Here is a 15268-nt window from a genome sequence, read left to right as displayed (position 1 = left end):
TTTATATAAAAAGAAAACAACATTTCCTGCAGGACATACAGCAGCTGATAAGTATGAGAAGACTTGAGATTTTTAGACAGAAGTAAATTACAAATCTATATAACTTTCTGAAACCAATTGAATTGAAACAAAATGATTTTAGCTGGATAACCCCCTTTAAAAAAAAAAGTGACAAGTTCCCTTTAAGGTCCTTGGCCTGAATGGTCCAGGAGGAAACGCCACCCAAATCCAATCTGTCAAAGTCGTTTATTTACACAAAATAATGAACAAATATTCCAGAATACAGACAAGCAAATATGGATTCCCATCCAAACCATTCTAGTAAATTATAACAATCCAAGCAGAAATCCTCTAAATGTACTAAATAATTGTGGTAGTGTATAGCCGTGACTTGTGGTAGTGTATAGCCGTGACTTGTGGTAGTGTATAGCCGTGACCTTGCATCCTGTCCTGCACCTGCTAGTTCCTACAATGTCTGCACAGTCCGTACCCACATGGTTTGGAGAGGTTGCCTTTAATGTGCACCTGAGTTGAGGTTTGTCTAAACATTAACCATTGAAGTGTTAGATATAATGTTCTACTTACAAACAGCGCTGTAAAATATATATATAAAAAAAACTATTCATACACAAACCTCTAACTTCTATTGTGTAATATGGAGCAGAGGCTGCATGGTAAAGGCCAAGACGTGTGTACTTTGGTATAAAAATACTGCACCCTGTTCTTCAATATGCAGAACCTTCTTATTATTTTTTTCTTACAGACTCTTTTATAGGAAAGGAACATAAACCAAAAAATATGTTTTATAGGGTTTATTTCAGGAGCTGCAGAAAATACTACGGACAGACTACTGTTAAATTGATGACAGGTTCTTTAGTTTCTGAGTTTGTCAAAAGGTGGAGCTTAAAGGGGTATTCTACTTAAACATAACTTTTGATATGTTGCTGCCCATGGTTAGACTAACAATTCCGTCCGTATCTATTCAGTCTCCTTCCCCCATTTCTGAGCTGCTGTTTTCTGCTGAAAATACAAAAATCTGTGTGTGAGCTTTTCTCTCTGTCTCCCCCTCCTACAGTGTTGCAGATAAAGCCAGTCAGGGACTTGTTTACATCAGGTGTCTCAGAAGGGAGGGGGGAGGAGCGGGAGATGGAGAGAAAAGCTCACACACAGATTTTTGTGTCTTCAGCAGAAAGCAGCAGCTGAGAACTGGGGGAAGGAGACTGAATAGATAATAACAAGTATGGAAGGAATTGTTAGTCTCACCATGGGCAGCCACATATCAAAAGTTATGTTTGACTGGAATATCCCTTTAATGTGCAGCTCAATGCCAGCCAGCTGCCATACAGCCAGAGACAAGTCCTAGGTTTAGGGGTTTGGGGTGGGGGAATGATTGACATTTATTCTTTAGCTTTACATATCCCTTTTGGTAAAAAAGAAAACAAAAGTGCAGAAGAGCAATAACCAAACTGGATTTTCCCTTTACTTGCTGGCTTCCAGTAGTCTGCAGATGTCGTCTCTGTGGCTGCTGTGAAACCACAACTCCCATCCAGACTACAGTGTCATGGCAGGAGTCACAGATTGTAGATGGATCTAAAATATTGAGAACCAGTTCACGTCAATGGTTTGAAGGTGAATGACCCTTGTTGTGTTTGATCACGTATATATTATCAAGTATACACGGTCTTTGACAAACGAAACAGAAAACAAACGCCACACGTTGTCACAAGAAGGCATTGAGAGTGCTGAGAGTCTTAGTAAACAGTATGCAATAAAAAGGCAACTATACAAACTGAAATCCAATCTTCAAAAGAAATATCCACTTTTAAAATTCAGCAGAGAATATTTTAGGCATTCCTATAGTCTGGCACTTAAAGGGGTTATCCAGGATTAGAAGAAAAAAAAAAAACAGCTTGCAAAAACAGCGCCACCCCTGGCCCCAGGTTGTGTATGGTATTACAATTTAGCTATATACTGAGCTGCAAAACCAAACCCAGACTCAAGACAGGAGTGGTGCTGTTTAGGATTGGGGGCATGTTTTTCTAAGCCCGGATACCTCTTTAATTGTAGCAGAACTTGCTAACCAGTGTGGAAGACAAAGTGATCGGCAATTCCTTCATGTTGGGTAACTTGTCTTCCCTATTATTTTCTTTCTGTTATCCATCTCTCCACTTATCTGGAATATTTGGTAATCTGGATCATGCTGATGCTGGACTAATGGAATAATCTTACAAGGCATAATAAAGAATGGACACTTAAAAAACAACAACCTCATTTTCTGGAATGAGCAAAGACTTCCATAATTACACAGCCTCATCCTCCAGACCCAGATCTTTTTTTCAGAAAACAATAGTACAAGTGATTTTAAGAAACTCTGTAATAAGTTTTATTAGGCAAAAGAGTTTCCTTCTGTACTCAAAAGCTGTTTTGAAGCCTCCCCCCTCCCTCACTTATCTGTGTCTATTATGGTCTATGGAGAGGGGAGGGCTCAAGGGGGTGAGGGAGCAGGGAGAGAAGACAAACAGCTTGTGTATAGCAGAGAGCATAACACTAAATCCTGCAATCTTCTCTAACCAGGTTCCCAGATAAACACTGACCATTCTGACCTGTGAATCCAGTGTTTTATGTGCCCAGACAGCCTCCAAACTGCACAAGCCCTTTCTCTCCTCTTCTTGCTCACTCATCCCCCTTGGCCCCTCCTCCCTCCATAGGATATAATGGACACAGCAGAACCAGTCTTCACTTTACTTCTCTGTAATGAAGACAGGTTTGCCTGATAATGCACAGATAAGAAGTGAGGGGGTGGCTGGGAAAGAGTTTTTGAGTACGAAAGGGAACTCTTTTGCTTAATAAAACCCATTACGGAGTTTCTTAAAATTGCTTGTACTATTGATCTCTGCAAAAAAAAATCAAAATTAAATTAAATTAAATGACAGCTACACTTTAAGTTATACACTTGTAAAATATAAAGGTCCTGAAAGGAAATGCTTTCAAAAACTTTGTCTTAGCCACCAAACAGACAGCAGGCGGCTCACACATGGCGAGAAGGCCAACTCTGACATGTACAGGCTTATGGTGCCCTACACTGTGATGGACAACTAAAACAGTCTAGATAAACTTTAAAAAAAAAAACGGATAGAAAAACATTTTCAAGCACATAATAGCAGCTCAATGACAAAGCAGTTTGGCACGATGCACATCAACTTGTAAGGTCCCAAAAACATAGATATATCTGAACATCTTGAAAACACATTAAATTTCTATGTAAAACTGAATAGATTTTTTTTTCCATACATGGGGTTATAATAAAGATCTTCTATAAAGAGTCTAATGCACCTTCTTACAGACAACAGGCAATGGATCTGTGAGCTAGATGAATATTGCACAAGTACCGTGTCATGTGTCACCCGGTATCAAACAGATGCTGCAAAAAAGCATCTAGATCATTATGTTAAATATCTATTCTCCAATAAATACTACAAATGTGGAGGTTTCTGAAAACTGTAGCGGGCAGCATTTGTTAAAGTTGGTACACCATAACATGCAATATCACTGGCCGCCACTAGGTGGCCTAACGTTTCTTTAGAGGTAATCCGCACTGCTTTCTCTTGACGGTAAGAAAATTCTGGTAAAACTGACTGTTGTCTCTGGAATTGGCTGTATTCCTCTTGTCAATTGCACTGTAGTCCCCGACTCGGAGTTCTCCTTTTCTGGTCTGTTAAGAACAGTCTTACAGTAACGTGCAACTGCTAAAAGGACTTTTGCTTTTCTTGGTCCTCTGTTTGTTTGGCCTTAGATTGATGACGTCTCCTCCATTGACCGCACTGGATTTCTGACCAGAGTGACTACCCCCAGCAGTGTTAAATACCCCTGAAAAAACACATACATAATAAAGATTACAACTCACTCATTATAGTATAAAATATAAATATACTTTATGGTTGTTTATCGCTTTCTTATACCATTTTATTTTAGATACATGGAATAAAAGATATAACAGGTGCCAGTAATTTGTAAATTACTTCTATTAAAAAAAAATAAAAAAAAAAAAATCAAGTCTTCCAGTACTTCTCAGCTGCTGTATGTCTTGCAGGAAGTGGTGTATTCTCTCCAATCTTACACAGTGCTCTTTGCTGCCACCTCTGTCCATGTCAGGAACTGTCCAGAACAGCAGCAAATCCCCATAGAAAACCTCCTCTGTTTTCCAGACTGGAAAGAATACCACTCCCTGCAGGACAAACAGCAGCTGATAAGTACTGTAAGATTAGATTAGAGATTTTCTAATAGAAGTAAATGGACACATAAAATCAACTGGTGCCAGAGATTTGTAAAGATTTTTTTTGTTAAATACCCCTTTAAGAACTTTTAATACAAAGTACTTACCAATTTTGTTGCTACTAGTGTGTACAACTTCTGAGTCTTCAGCGTTTTGTTGTTTTAGCCTCTGTAAGTATTTGTCAGCCAAATATTTGAAAACTGCAACAGAACATTTGGTAGAATACTGAACGGATGTAATCATGATGGACACAATACAGTATATGGTATACACGGACATGCTCTTGGGTAGCTCTGGTAAAAATGGCGACTTACCTTCAGTAACATTTAGATCTTCTTTCACCGACGTTCTGTAGAATCGCAGCTTTAACCTTTTTGCCAGAGCCTCCGCTTCTTCACTAAGGTTAATAGAAGGAGATAAATAGGATTTAGATTAATGTACAGTATATACATGGGATGCAGCGCGTTTACCTGTCAGTAATTTAGTAAACTAATGAATGTTATCATCATTACGCTAAAAAGAAGCAAAAACTAAAAAGTATCTAAAACATTTAAAAATAGAAGAAAACATGCAGAGCAGAAATCCTTATTCAGGCACAAACTCTAGTGCCACCTGCTGGTAACAGGTAATACTACTGACCAGGGATGGGAAACTTCGTACAAAACTACAATTCCCATCATGCCTGGACAGTTAAAGCTTCGGCTGTCCAGGCATGATGGGAATTGTAGTTTTGCAAAAGCTGGAGGGCCGAAGGTTCCCCATCCCTGCTATAGACAAAGAACCCAATGTTCAGGCACCTACTACACGCATTGCATAATTAAACTTGTAACGATCAAAAGATTGCAAAATGCTGTGATCACACTTTGCAATTTGATAATGTGGTGTCTGTGTGACTCAGGGGGGGTTTAGTCTGGAAACAGGGATGTAATGAGAAAGTCATGAAATATTTTATACCCTTGGGTATGTTCACACTGAGCAAATCTGGTGGAATTCTGCGGCAGAATCCCACTTGCCTTCTTTATGGGAGGGCTCGCACACCTCGCCTCACGTACACTCTTTGAGTGGAGAGCAGAGGTGCGTGAGACCTCCCATAGAGACCCTGTTTGACACTGAGGCAGGCGGGATTCTGCGGTGGAGAGCTCCAACACGGAATTCCGCCGAATTCCCTCACTATGAACATACCCCTTAGGGTGTGTTCACACATACAGGATCGCAGCAGATTTCATGCTCCGAGATCCTGTTATTCTGTATTTTGCATTTTTCATTCTCCTGCGAGCATGTAAAGTCCCGCCCCCCATAAATTCTTTACCCCCCCAAGCTCCATCCTGCTTCCGTGGCTTCCAGATCCCGGACAAACTGCTCAGCCAATCAGTGGGTGTGGCGGGACAAAGCACTGATTGGCTGAGCAGAACATCAGGGAGCCGGGAGCCACAGAAGCAGGCCGGAGCTTGGACGGGTAAAAATAACTGGGCAGAGGTGGGTTAAGGGGGGCGGGGTTTACATACTCGCAGCGGAATTAAAAATCCCCTGTATGTAAATCTATTCAAACTGACAGTGCCGCATTGCAGCAGATTTTGTTGCAAAACGTGCAGCGTGATATCTGTTGTGATCTGGTACATGTAAATCCACCCATACTCCACAAGCTTATTACTATATTACACTAAGAAATTATTTTTTATAGAATGCAGCATTCATCTTCACATTGTATATACATTACTAATTGTAAAGTGTTATATAATAAACTCTTAAAGGAGAAGTCAGGGGTCGGCCTTTTCTTTCAAGAGAACTGAGGAGGAGGTGGCTGAACATAACAAGCACCTACCTCCCAGGCTCCAGTGCTGGGGTTCACTGTCCTCCGCTCCGGTTCCTGGTCCCCCAGCCGCTTCCTTTTCTGAGTGTGGATGTGATGTGTCAGGCACGCTAAGCCAGTCAGCAGGGTCCCACCTCAGCCGCTGATTGGCTGAGCAGGCCTGCAGCCAGGGAACAGGAACCGGAGCAGAGGACAGCGAACCCCTGCACTGGAGCCGCTGCATGTTGTGTTCAGCCACCTACTCCTCAGCTGTTTGGGGAAAAAAAAAAAAAAAAAAAGCTGACCCCAGGCTTCTCCTTTAAAGTGTCAGTCTCATTAAAAATAACTTTTGACATGTCATCAGACATGTCAAAAGTTATTGATCGCAGTGGGTCTCACTGCTGAGCCCCACTGTAATCAGGACATATAGCCAGTGAGAAAGAGCGACAGCAGCCGTACCATTTACTCCCCGTCTGTATACGACAATACACCTCCTCTCCAAGTATGGGTCAGCTGGGCGCAGTTTCGAGACACTTGATAAAGAGACCAGACCGGTCTCGAAACGCGTTGTGTCTGAATAATAATAAATTATTGGTTATTTATTTTTACCTTATGGTAAATATCTTTCCTTCCATTGGACCTGCGCCCAGCTGAACCATACTTGGAGAGGAGGAGTATTGCCGTACACTTTCTTTCTGGCTCTGTTTCCTGAATGCAGTGGATCTCAGCAGTGAGACTCACTACGATCAATACCTTGACATGTCTGATGAAGTTATTTTTAATGACAGATACTGTTAAATTATTATTAGGTCATGTAATATTCTCATTTAGACATGAAGACATCTTTGGAATTGTATGAACGTGAGCCCCACTTTGTTGGGGCAGACCTGCAATACCAGACAAAGCCCGGGCATAGGAAGGGCACTGCTATACGGACTTACTTCTTAATAACAGTTTCATCCAGCAAGTCGATTTTGTTTTGAACAAGAACAGTGGGAATATCTCCAACTTCGGCCATCACCTTCTCTCTCCAGCTGGGTACTGCTTCAAATGATTCCCTATCCGTTGTAGAAAACACCAGCACACAAGCTTGGGCACCTTGCAAAAAGAAAAAAAAGAAGGGTGCGTTTATTATCGACTTATGAATCACAGGGTGTGCACATTACGTGTCTATACACTAACCCACTATCCATACAATACTAAGCTCTAGGGGCTCTTTTCTCTCTCACAGCCTGCATAGATGAGGGTGTTCAACTACTACATCCTCTTTATAAGGAAGCTATGTGCCCGCCGAATCCTATAACATCTCTCAAGTCGCATTTTTACAGAGGAAAGAAGAGGCAGACATAAATACAGACTGCAATCAGACTGGAAATCATAGGCAGAGGAAACAGACAGGGAGAACAGATCTGGGGTTGTCACAGACTATCAAACTGATGGCGGCCCTGCAGCAGGGACCCCCGCAATTATTATAGCGGAGCTCCCAAGACCCCTGTTCTTTCTCAGTGTACAAATACTGTGAGAACTTTGTTCATGGTGGACGGAGTTTTCTGCTTATAGCTTTTACTATACATTTCAATTTATCTATCTATGCCACCATTAAAATGGTTGGGGACCTTTGCATAGTAACTACAAATGTGACAGCAAGATGACCCCATGGTAAAGGAACAGACAGTGCTGCTTCTGCCTCTCACTGTGAACAATGTAGGAAAGGTAGTATAGCTAGTATGGTTCCAATTGAAAAAAGCGCAATGGGATCTGTTGGTGCTATACAAATAAATATTATTATTATTATATTAAATTTTACATTTAATAAAAATTAAACAAGGAAAAAAATTGCAAATCACAATACAGAAAATAATTTCTATATTAAGACGCACAATGTGTCACATTCCCTTGACGCCCGCTTTGCAAAATAATTGCCTCTTATTATACATGTGACCAGGTGGGATTATCCTGGTCACACGGCATGCTAGGAAATCCCAAATGGCAGCATTACTGAGAAAAACTGATGATAATGAGAATAATGATGATATTTAGGTCTGAAGCGAACTGAAGTGGTCTGAAGGGTGCTCCGGTTTCCTCCCACACCCAAAAACATACAGCTGCGGAATCTAAGTGCGCTATACAAATAAAAAAATAAAATACTACACATTAGCCCAAAATATCAAACCAGGCCTTCTTGAATGAATATACATTATTATTAGAGATAAGCGAACCTGGAGCATGCTCGAGTCGATCCGAACGCAAACTTTCGGCATTTGATTAGCGGTGGCTGCTGAACTTGGATACAGCCCTAGGGCTATGTGGAAATCATGGATATAGTCATTGGCTGTATCCATGTTTTCCAGACAACCTTAGAGCTTTATCCAAGTTCAGCAGCCCCACTAATCAAATACCGAACGTTCGGGTTCGGATCGACTCGAACCCAAACCCGGTTCACTCATCTCTAATTATTATATTATATGTAAGCAATATAGGGGGCAGCTGAGGGCCTGCTCTAATATACCCCAAAATGATGCCAGAACTGATTTATTGTTGTCAATGGGATTATTCATGGCATCCAGTGTGTCTGCTGTAATGGCAGACCAGTCCAGACTCACCAGATAGAAGGCCTCTACAATTTTGAGCATATGTCAAAAAGGCAATAAATTTCTTTTACACAAAACAAAGACCTTACAATGGAATATACGGTCTGCACAATGTGTATCAGCTGTGTCATCAGGTGTGCTCAACCTATAAACAGAAACGGAGCAGGATGCTGCACATATATGGGAGTACAACAAGATGAGTGTCAGACCTACTGATGTCATAGACAATCCCGAATTCTACCTACATCGCAGAGCTCATTCATACGTGCCAGGAAAAAGCCCTTTATAGGACACGCTTCTTGTCCACAGACCCGCAGCTGAACGGCTACTTACAGAGTACCTGTCATTATTAGTAACTTTTGTCACAAGTTATTGTTAATGACAGGGACTCTTTAGAGGAGCTCGACAATGTTTAAGAACCTCATTTTGTATTAGTATGCTTTGCCATAAGTTCTCTCCATAGCACCACAGATACATGGAGGAAGTATGGCAAACCATAGCGCCACAGAGACATGGAGGAAGTATGGCAAACCATAGCGCCACAGAGACATGGAGGAAGTATGGCAAACCATAGCGCCACAGAGACATGGAGGAAGTATGGCAAACCATAGCGCCACAGAGACATGGAGGAAGTATGGCAAACCATAGCGCCACAGAGACATGGAGGAAGTATGGCAAACCATAGCGCCACAGAGACATGGAGGAAGTATGGCAAACCATAGCGCCACAGAGACATGGAGGAAGTATGGCAAACCATAGCGCCACAGAGACATGGAGGAAGTATGGCAAACCATAGCACCACAGAGACATGGAGGAAGTATGGCAAACCATAGCGCCACAGAGACATGGAGGAAGTATGGCAAACCATAGCGCCACAGAGACATGGAGGAAGTATGGCAAACCATAGCGCCACAGAGACGTGGGGGAAGTATGGCAAACAATAGCACCACAGAGACATGGAGGAAGTATGGCAAACCATAGCACCACAGAGACATGGGGGAAGTATGGCAAACCATAGCGCCACAGAGACATGGAGGAAGTATGGCAAACCATAGCGCCACAGAGACGTGGGGGAAGTATGGCAAACAATAGCGCCACAGAGACATGGAGGAAGTATGGCAAACCATAGCACCACAGAGACATGGAGGAAGTATGGAAAACCATAGCGCCACAGAGACATGGAGGAAGTATGGCAAACCATAGCGCCACAGAGACATGGAGGAAGTATGGCAAACCATAGCACCACAGAGCACCCAAACAAAGTACGCAGAGGCAATGCAGGAGGAAGAATGAGGTGTATATATTGTTAATATAACACTGTCATCATGAGCCTGGAAAAAAAATTATATTATATATATATATACACAAACACATTTACACAAACACATTTTTTTTATTTCTTATTTACTTTTTGGGTTCCGCATTTATTTCAGGATCTATCTATCTATCTATCTATCTATCTATCTATCTATCTATCCGCCCGTCTATCCAGCTATCTATCTATCTATGTCTGTATCTCCCCCAGTCCATCCATCTTAATCTCCTGGTCTTATTACTGTGATACTTTTTGGCATGATCTGTAGTTACCCTTTCTTTTATACTATGATTTTTCCATAACGTTGATGATTCATTGCTTGTGATCATTACAAGATCCCTGCAGATAAACCGCTCAGCTCTCCTGTGATTTATCTGTATCATTATTAGGACCAAAACAGCTACTAATCCTCTGCACCGAACACCTTCCTGCACTAAACCCGTCCCACATGACTTACCGATTCCTGCTCTATTCTCACACTGCAAGCAGGCTGCTGTATTATAGATGTCACACCGCTGTATTACAGATGTCACACTGCAGGCAGGCTGCTGTATTATAGATGTCACACCGCTGTATTACAGATGTCACACTGCAGGCAGGCTGCTGTATTATAGATGTCACACCGCTGTATTACAGATGTCACACTGCAGGCAGGCTGCTGTATTACAGATGTCACACTGCAGACAGGCTTCTGTATTATAGATGTCACACCGCTGTATTACAGATGTCACACTGCAGACAGGCTTCTGTATTATAGATGTCACACTGCAGGCAGGCTGCTGTATTACAGATGTCACACTGCAGGCAGGCAGCTGTATTACAGATGTCACACCGCTGTATTATAGATGCTACACTGCAGACAGGCTTCTGTATTACAGATGTCACACTGCAGGCAGGCTTCTGTATTACAGATGTCACACTGCAGGCAGGCTTCTGTATTACAGATGTCACACTGCAGGCAGGCTGCTGTATTATAGATGTCACACTGCAGGCAGGCTGCTGTATTATAGATGTCACACTGCAGGCAGGCTGCTGTATTATAGATGTCACACTGCAGACAGGCTGCTGTATTATAGATGTCACACTGCAACCCCCAAATTACTATATTAAATCAGAATTCTGCAATTACATTTGGTAATCTGTAATTGCCCATCTGTGTAGTGATAAAACTATACCTGGGCAATAGCGGAAGCTGCTAAAAACCTATGCTTTACTCCATATGAGAGTCCAAACTTCATGCTGGGCCGTAGACCTGGCTGTAACTAGTCACTGCTCTCTGCCCCTGTCAATGCACTCTGAGGGGGTGATTGACAGGTAGAGACGCCACTAACAAGTCTCTCTGCCTGCCAAAATATCTCTGCAGAGCACACAGACAGGCAGAGAGCCGTGACTAGTTATGGCCAGGTCTCTTCACAGATGTCTAGTTACAGCTGCTCTCCCGGCCTTTTTTCCTGGATATACAGACACCGATGATAAGGTAGGGGAGCTGTGCAAGAGATCGATACTGTGCAGCTGGAAGCTTTATCAGCACAATTATGCAGATTGGTTCCCTCTAAAGCCTATATCTGTGCCGCCAGTTTTCAGTAGCCTATTATGCGAGCATGACATACAGTAGGTACAGTACCTTTAGCGATCTCTGTAATCCGTCATGTTGGTAAAAAAATTATCTTAATTTCAAGCTGACAGTGTCAAAGAGGCGGATCTGAGACACTATCTGCGCCTGCCCCATCCTCCGCCTAGAATGATTGACAGTTGACTCCTGCACGGCTTAACATAAGCCGGCTGTCAATCCTTATGGAGGAGGCAGGTGGCCTAAAGACAGAGTGGTGGATTCTACTTAGGAGTATACTGCTTGTAATTCAACTTTCAATGGAATTTATATATCTAAGAAATGGCAACATGTCAGTCAGGGAAAAGATATAGCCTTCTAGTTACTCCTGATTTTTGGAGGGAAACATCCTCGAAGCAGTGCTGTCAACAGGAAGGAACACATATTTACCTAACAATTGTTTTCTTTAAGGGGTATTCAGGAGAAATAGTAAAAAAGTAATTTTTTAGGTTTTCATTGACTGGCAGCAGTAAGAGGTGACACTGCCTTGGTTATATATCCATACTGCAGCATTATTGATACTGAGCTTCCCCTAATATATGCATAGTAGCATTAGAATAGACATTACAACTGAGAAAGCTGCCTGTGGAAAGAGCGCAGCATAGTGAAGCAGAGTGAGCGGGGATAGCTGTCAATCAATGCTTGCTCTGCCTCACTATCCGGCTGCTGCAGCACTCTTTATACAGTCTATGTCTATTCTAAGATGCATATATTAGGGGAAGCTCCGTATCGATAATGCTGCAGTACTGACATATAACTGTGCCAGTATAAGAGCTTCTGAAGGTCTGTCGTTCCAGACGCAGCCACCGGTGGCAGCAGAGAGGTTATGTCACTCCTTACTGCTCCTTACAAATAATAATAATAATAATAATAATAAAAATAATAATAAATAAAGAGTTTCTGGATAATTTCATGACATGATCACATGATACAAACCCCTGTAATATGCTTTAGTTATAGCATCAAACTCCTCTTGACCGGCTGTGTCCCATAGCATGAGGCGCACGTCTTCGTCATTCATCCTAAAAGACAAAATACAGCCACAATGTATGATCATTCATAGGGCGTACAAAGCTTCCTTCACATGGTTTTTTGCATGCTTTTATTTTGCCTGAACATTGCTTTGGTCATTCGGCTTGATGAAGCCATCCTCCTGCAGAAGGCGGAGTGCAATGGGTATAAGCTGACAAGGCGTTTTATGATGAGCCCTCAGGGGCCAGACCACAAAGTTACAGTGCAACTTTATTACAGATCAGCCCATTAGCGTCTTAACACTTCTAATGTAACGCTATAAAACCAGGAGAAAACATTGTGCTGATACCCACTGGGCAGACACTGCTCCGCAGTATGAGGCTGGGTTCACACTACGTATATTTCAGTCAGTATTGTGGTCCTCATATTGCAACCAAAACCAGGAGTGTATTAAAAACACAGAAAGGATCTGTTCGCACAATGTTGTAATTGAGTGGATGGCCGCCATTTAATGGCAAATATTTGCTGTTATTTTAAAACAACGGCTGTTATATTGAAATAATGGAAGTTATTTACTGTTATATGGCGGCCATCCACTCAATTTCACCATTGTGTGAACAGAGCCTTTCTGTGTTTTTAATCCACTCCTGGTTTTGGTTGCAATATGAGGACCACAATACTGACTGAAATATACGTAGTGTTAAGCCAGCCTAAGGCTGGGTTCACATTAAGTTTTGGCAATCCGTTTTTTTCATCCATAATTTTATTTTTATTTTTTTGCAAAAAATGGATGAAAAACAGATGCATGTGTGTGCATCCGCTTTGATCCATTTTTCCATTGAATTCCATTATAAAAAAAACCGGATCAGAACGGATCCAATTATTTTTTTTTTTTTAACGGACACAAAAATGAGGTCGACTACGTTTTTGTGTATGTTAAAAACACTGATCTGTTTTGATCCGTTTTTTTTTTTATAATGGAATTAAATGGAAAAAAACTGATCAAAACAGATGCACACACATGCATGCGTTTTTTCCATCCGTTTTTTGCAAAAACGGATTGCAAAAATGTAGTGTGAACCCAGCCTAAGGGAATAAGAGAACATAAAACACTAAGAACGGCAAATAAATAATGTCTGGAATTAGAAACCCATATGGAGGATATTAATAGTATACACAGTGATGGATGTCCCATAACGCTATCATACATCAGATTGACAGAAAACAGTTCTAAGGCTGGGCTCACACTACGTTTTTTTTCGTCTGTTTTTGCAAAAAAACAGATGGCAAGACAGATGCATTTGTGTGCTGTATTTCTTTTTTCATTGACTTCCAGTATAAAAAAAAAAAAAAAAAAAAAAAAAAAGATCAAAACGCATAATTTTTTTTTTTAAATGCACAAAAACCCGGTCAACCACATTTTTGTAGATGCTGTTTTTTTGTAAACGTAGTGTGAACCCACACACACACACACACACACACACACACACAAGCGGCGCTAAACAAAAGGCCACTTTAGTGATATTTTAAATTCCCTGTGGATAATTTACAGAAGATGTGAAGGACGCGTTCTGCCAAGTTTTGTGAAGCAGTGGTATAAGGCAATTATAAACATGCTGAAAATAGCACAAAAACACCGTCAGCACATAGCAACCAGTCAAACATTTACTTTCACAAGTCTAACTTGCAGCTAATGGGTGAAAGAAAGCATCTCATCCATTCCTATTGTATTACACCCAACCTTAAAGGAGAACTACTAGTCTGTTGTCTTTAACAGAAAGAACATTGTTGGTTTATTTGGCATTCACATCGTTATTTTTGCATACAGCAGATTGCGAGTGTATTAGTCTGGCCACACACAAGGTAATCATTGGATGATGGTCATACGAACAGTCGTCTATCCATATGTTCAATAAGTTATTGTTTCCAACACCTAAGGCTGGAGACGAGTCACTGTGTGTTTTTTGCAGTCTTTTTTTCAATCGGTCTACTGTACTTACTGTATGCCCACAGGAGGTAAGTGGTGATGCTATTGCATCACTACTTAAAGGGAATCTGTCACTAGGTTTATACTGTCTTATGTGAGGGCAGCATAAACTAGTGACAGAAATGCTGAACAGGTCGGTGTATTACTTACATGATTCTGTCCAGCCGTTCTCCTAATATGCAGGAGAATAGGATTCATTCCACACCCTGCCCCGGCTGCTGATTGACATCTGACTGCCTATACACAGCATGGATAGAGAACTGCCAATCAGCAGCAGTAGGTGGGCAGAGTTTTCTGCTTCTCATGAATATCCAGGACTACTGAGCTCATGCACATAATGGAGAAGACTACTTATTGTCCATGTTATTTAGGAGGAGATCTCTGTATCAGCTGCACAGAACAATGTAAGTGATCCATCATTCTGTTCAGCTTCTCTGTCACTAGTTTATACTACCCTGAGATAGGACGCCATAAACCTAGTATCAGAGTCTCTGAGTTTGAGAGCAGAGGTATGACTGAATTTATTAAAACAGAACTGTAGGAAAATGGTGTAAGAAAACCATCTTCTTCCTCGGTGTTCGGCAGGCTATAGGAGCTTAGCAGGATTCTCCTAAACAGCTGAAAGTTTCCTATTTCAGACACTGCTGAAACCCTTAAAAATATACAGATTGGTCTCTGTATTCCACAGAGCCAGTGTTTCACTGAAGTTATGTAGAAAGGAACATTATAAAT

General features: G+C 41.4%; 1 protein-coding gene across 5 annotated transcripts in view; it reads right to left on the bottom strand.

The window, feature by feature from the left end:
- Window positions 1–2878: 2878 nt before the first annotated feature.
- Window positions 2879–15268, bottom strand: part of RAB23 (RAB23, member RAS oncogene family) — a 34318-nt gene continuing 21928 nt past the window's right edge. For all 5 annotated transcript variants that reach the window (XM_069974477.1, XM_069974473.1, XM_069974475.1 and 2 more), the window contains exons 3-7: window positions 12514–12599; window positions 7004–7160; window positions 4588–4670; window positions 4381–4473; window positions 2879–3867 (exon numbers count right to left, since the gene is read on the bottom strand). In XM_069974477.1, coding sequence (XP_069830578.1) covers window positions 3728–3867; window positions 4381–4473; window positions 4588–4670; window positions 7004–7160; window positions 12514–12599 — 559 coding nt within the window. In that variant the 3' untranslated portion in view covers window positions 2879–3727. The remainder of the gene's footprint in view (window positions 3868–4380; window positions 4474–4587; window positions 4671–7003; window positions 7161–12513; window positions 12600–15268) is intronic.

Source organism: Dendropsophus ebraccatus, chromosome 6, assembly GCF_027789765.1.
Source record: "Dendropsophus ebraccatus isolate aDenEbr1 chromosome 6, aDenEbr1.pat, whole genome shotgun sequence".
NCBI lineage: Eukaryota > Metazoa > Chordata > Amphibia > Anura > Hylidae > Dendropsophus > Dendropsophus ebraccatus.
The sequence above is the reverse complement of the archived record's forward strand: the minus strand, read 5'-3'. Positions and strand labels throughout refer to the sequence as shown.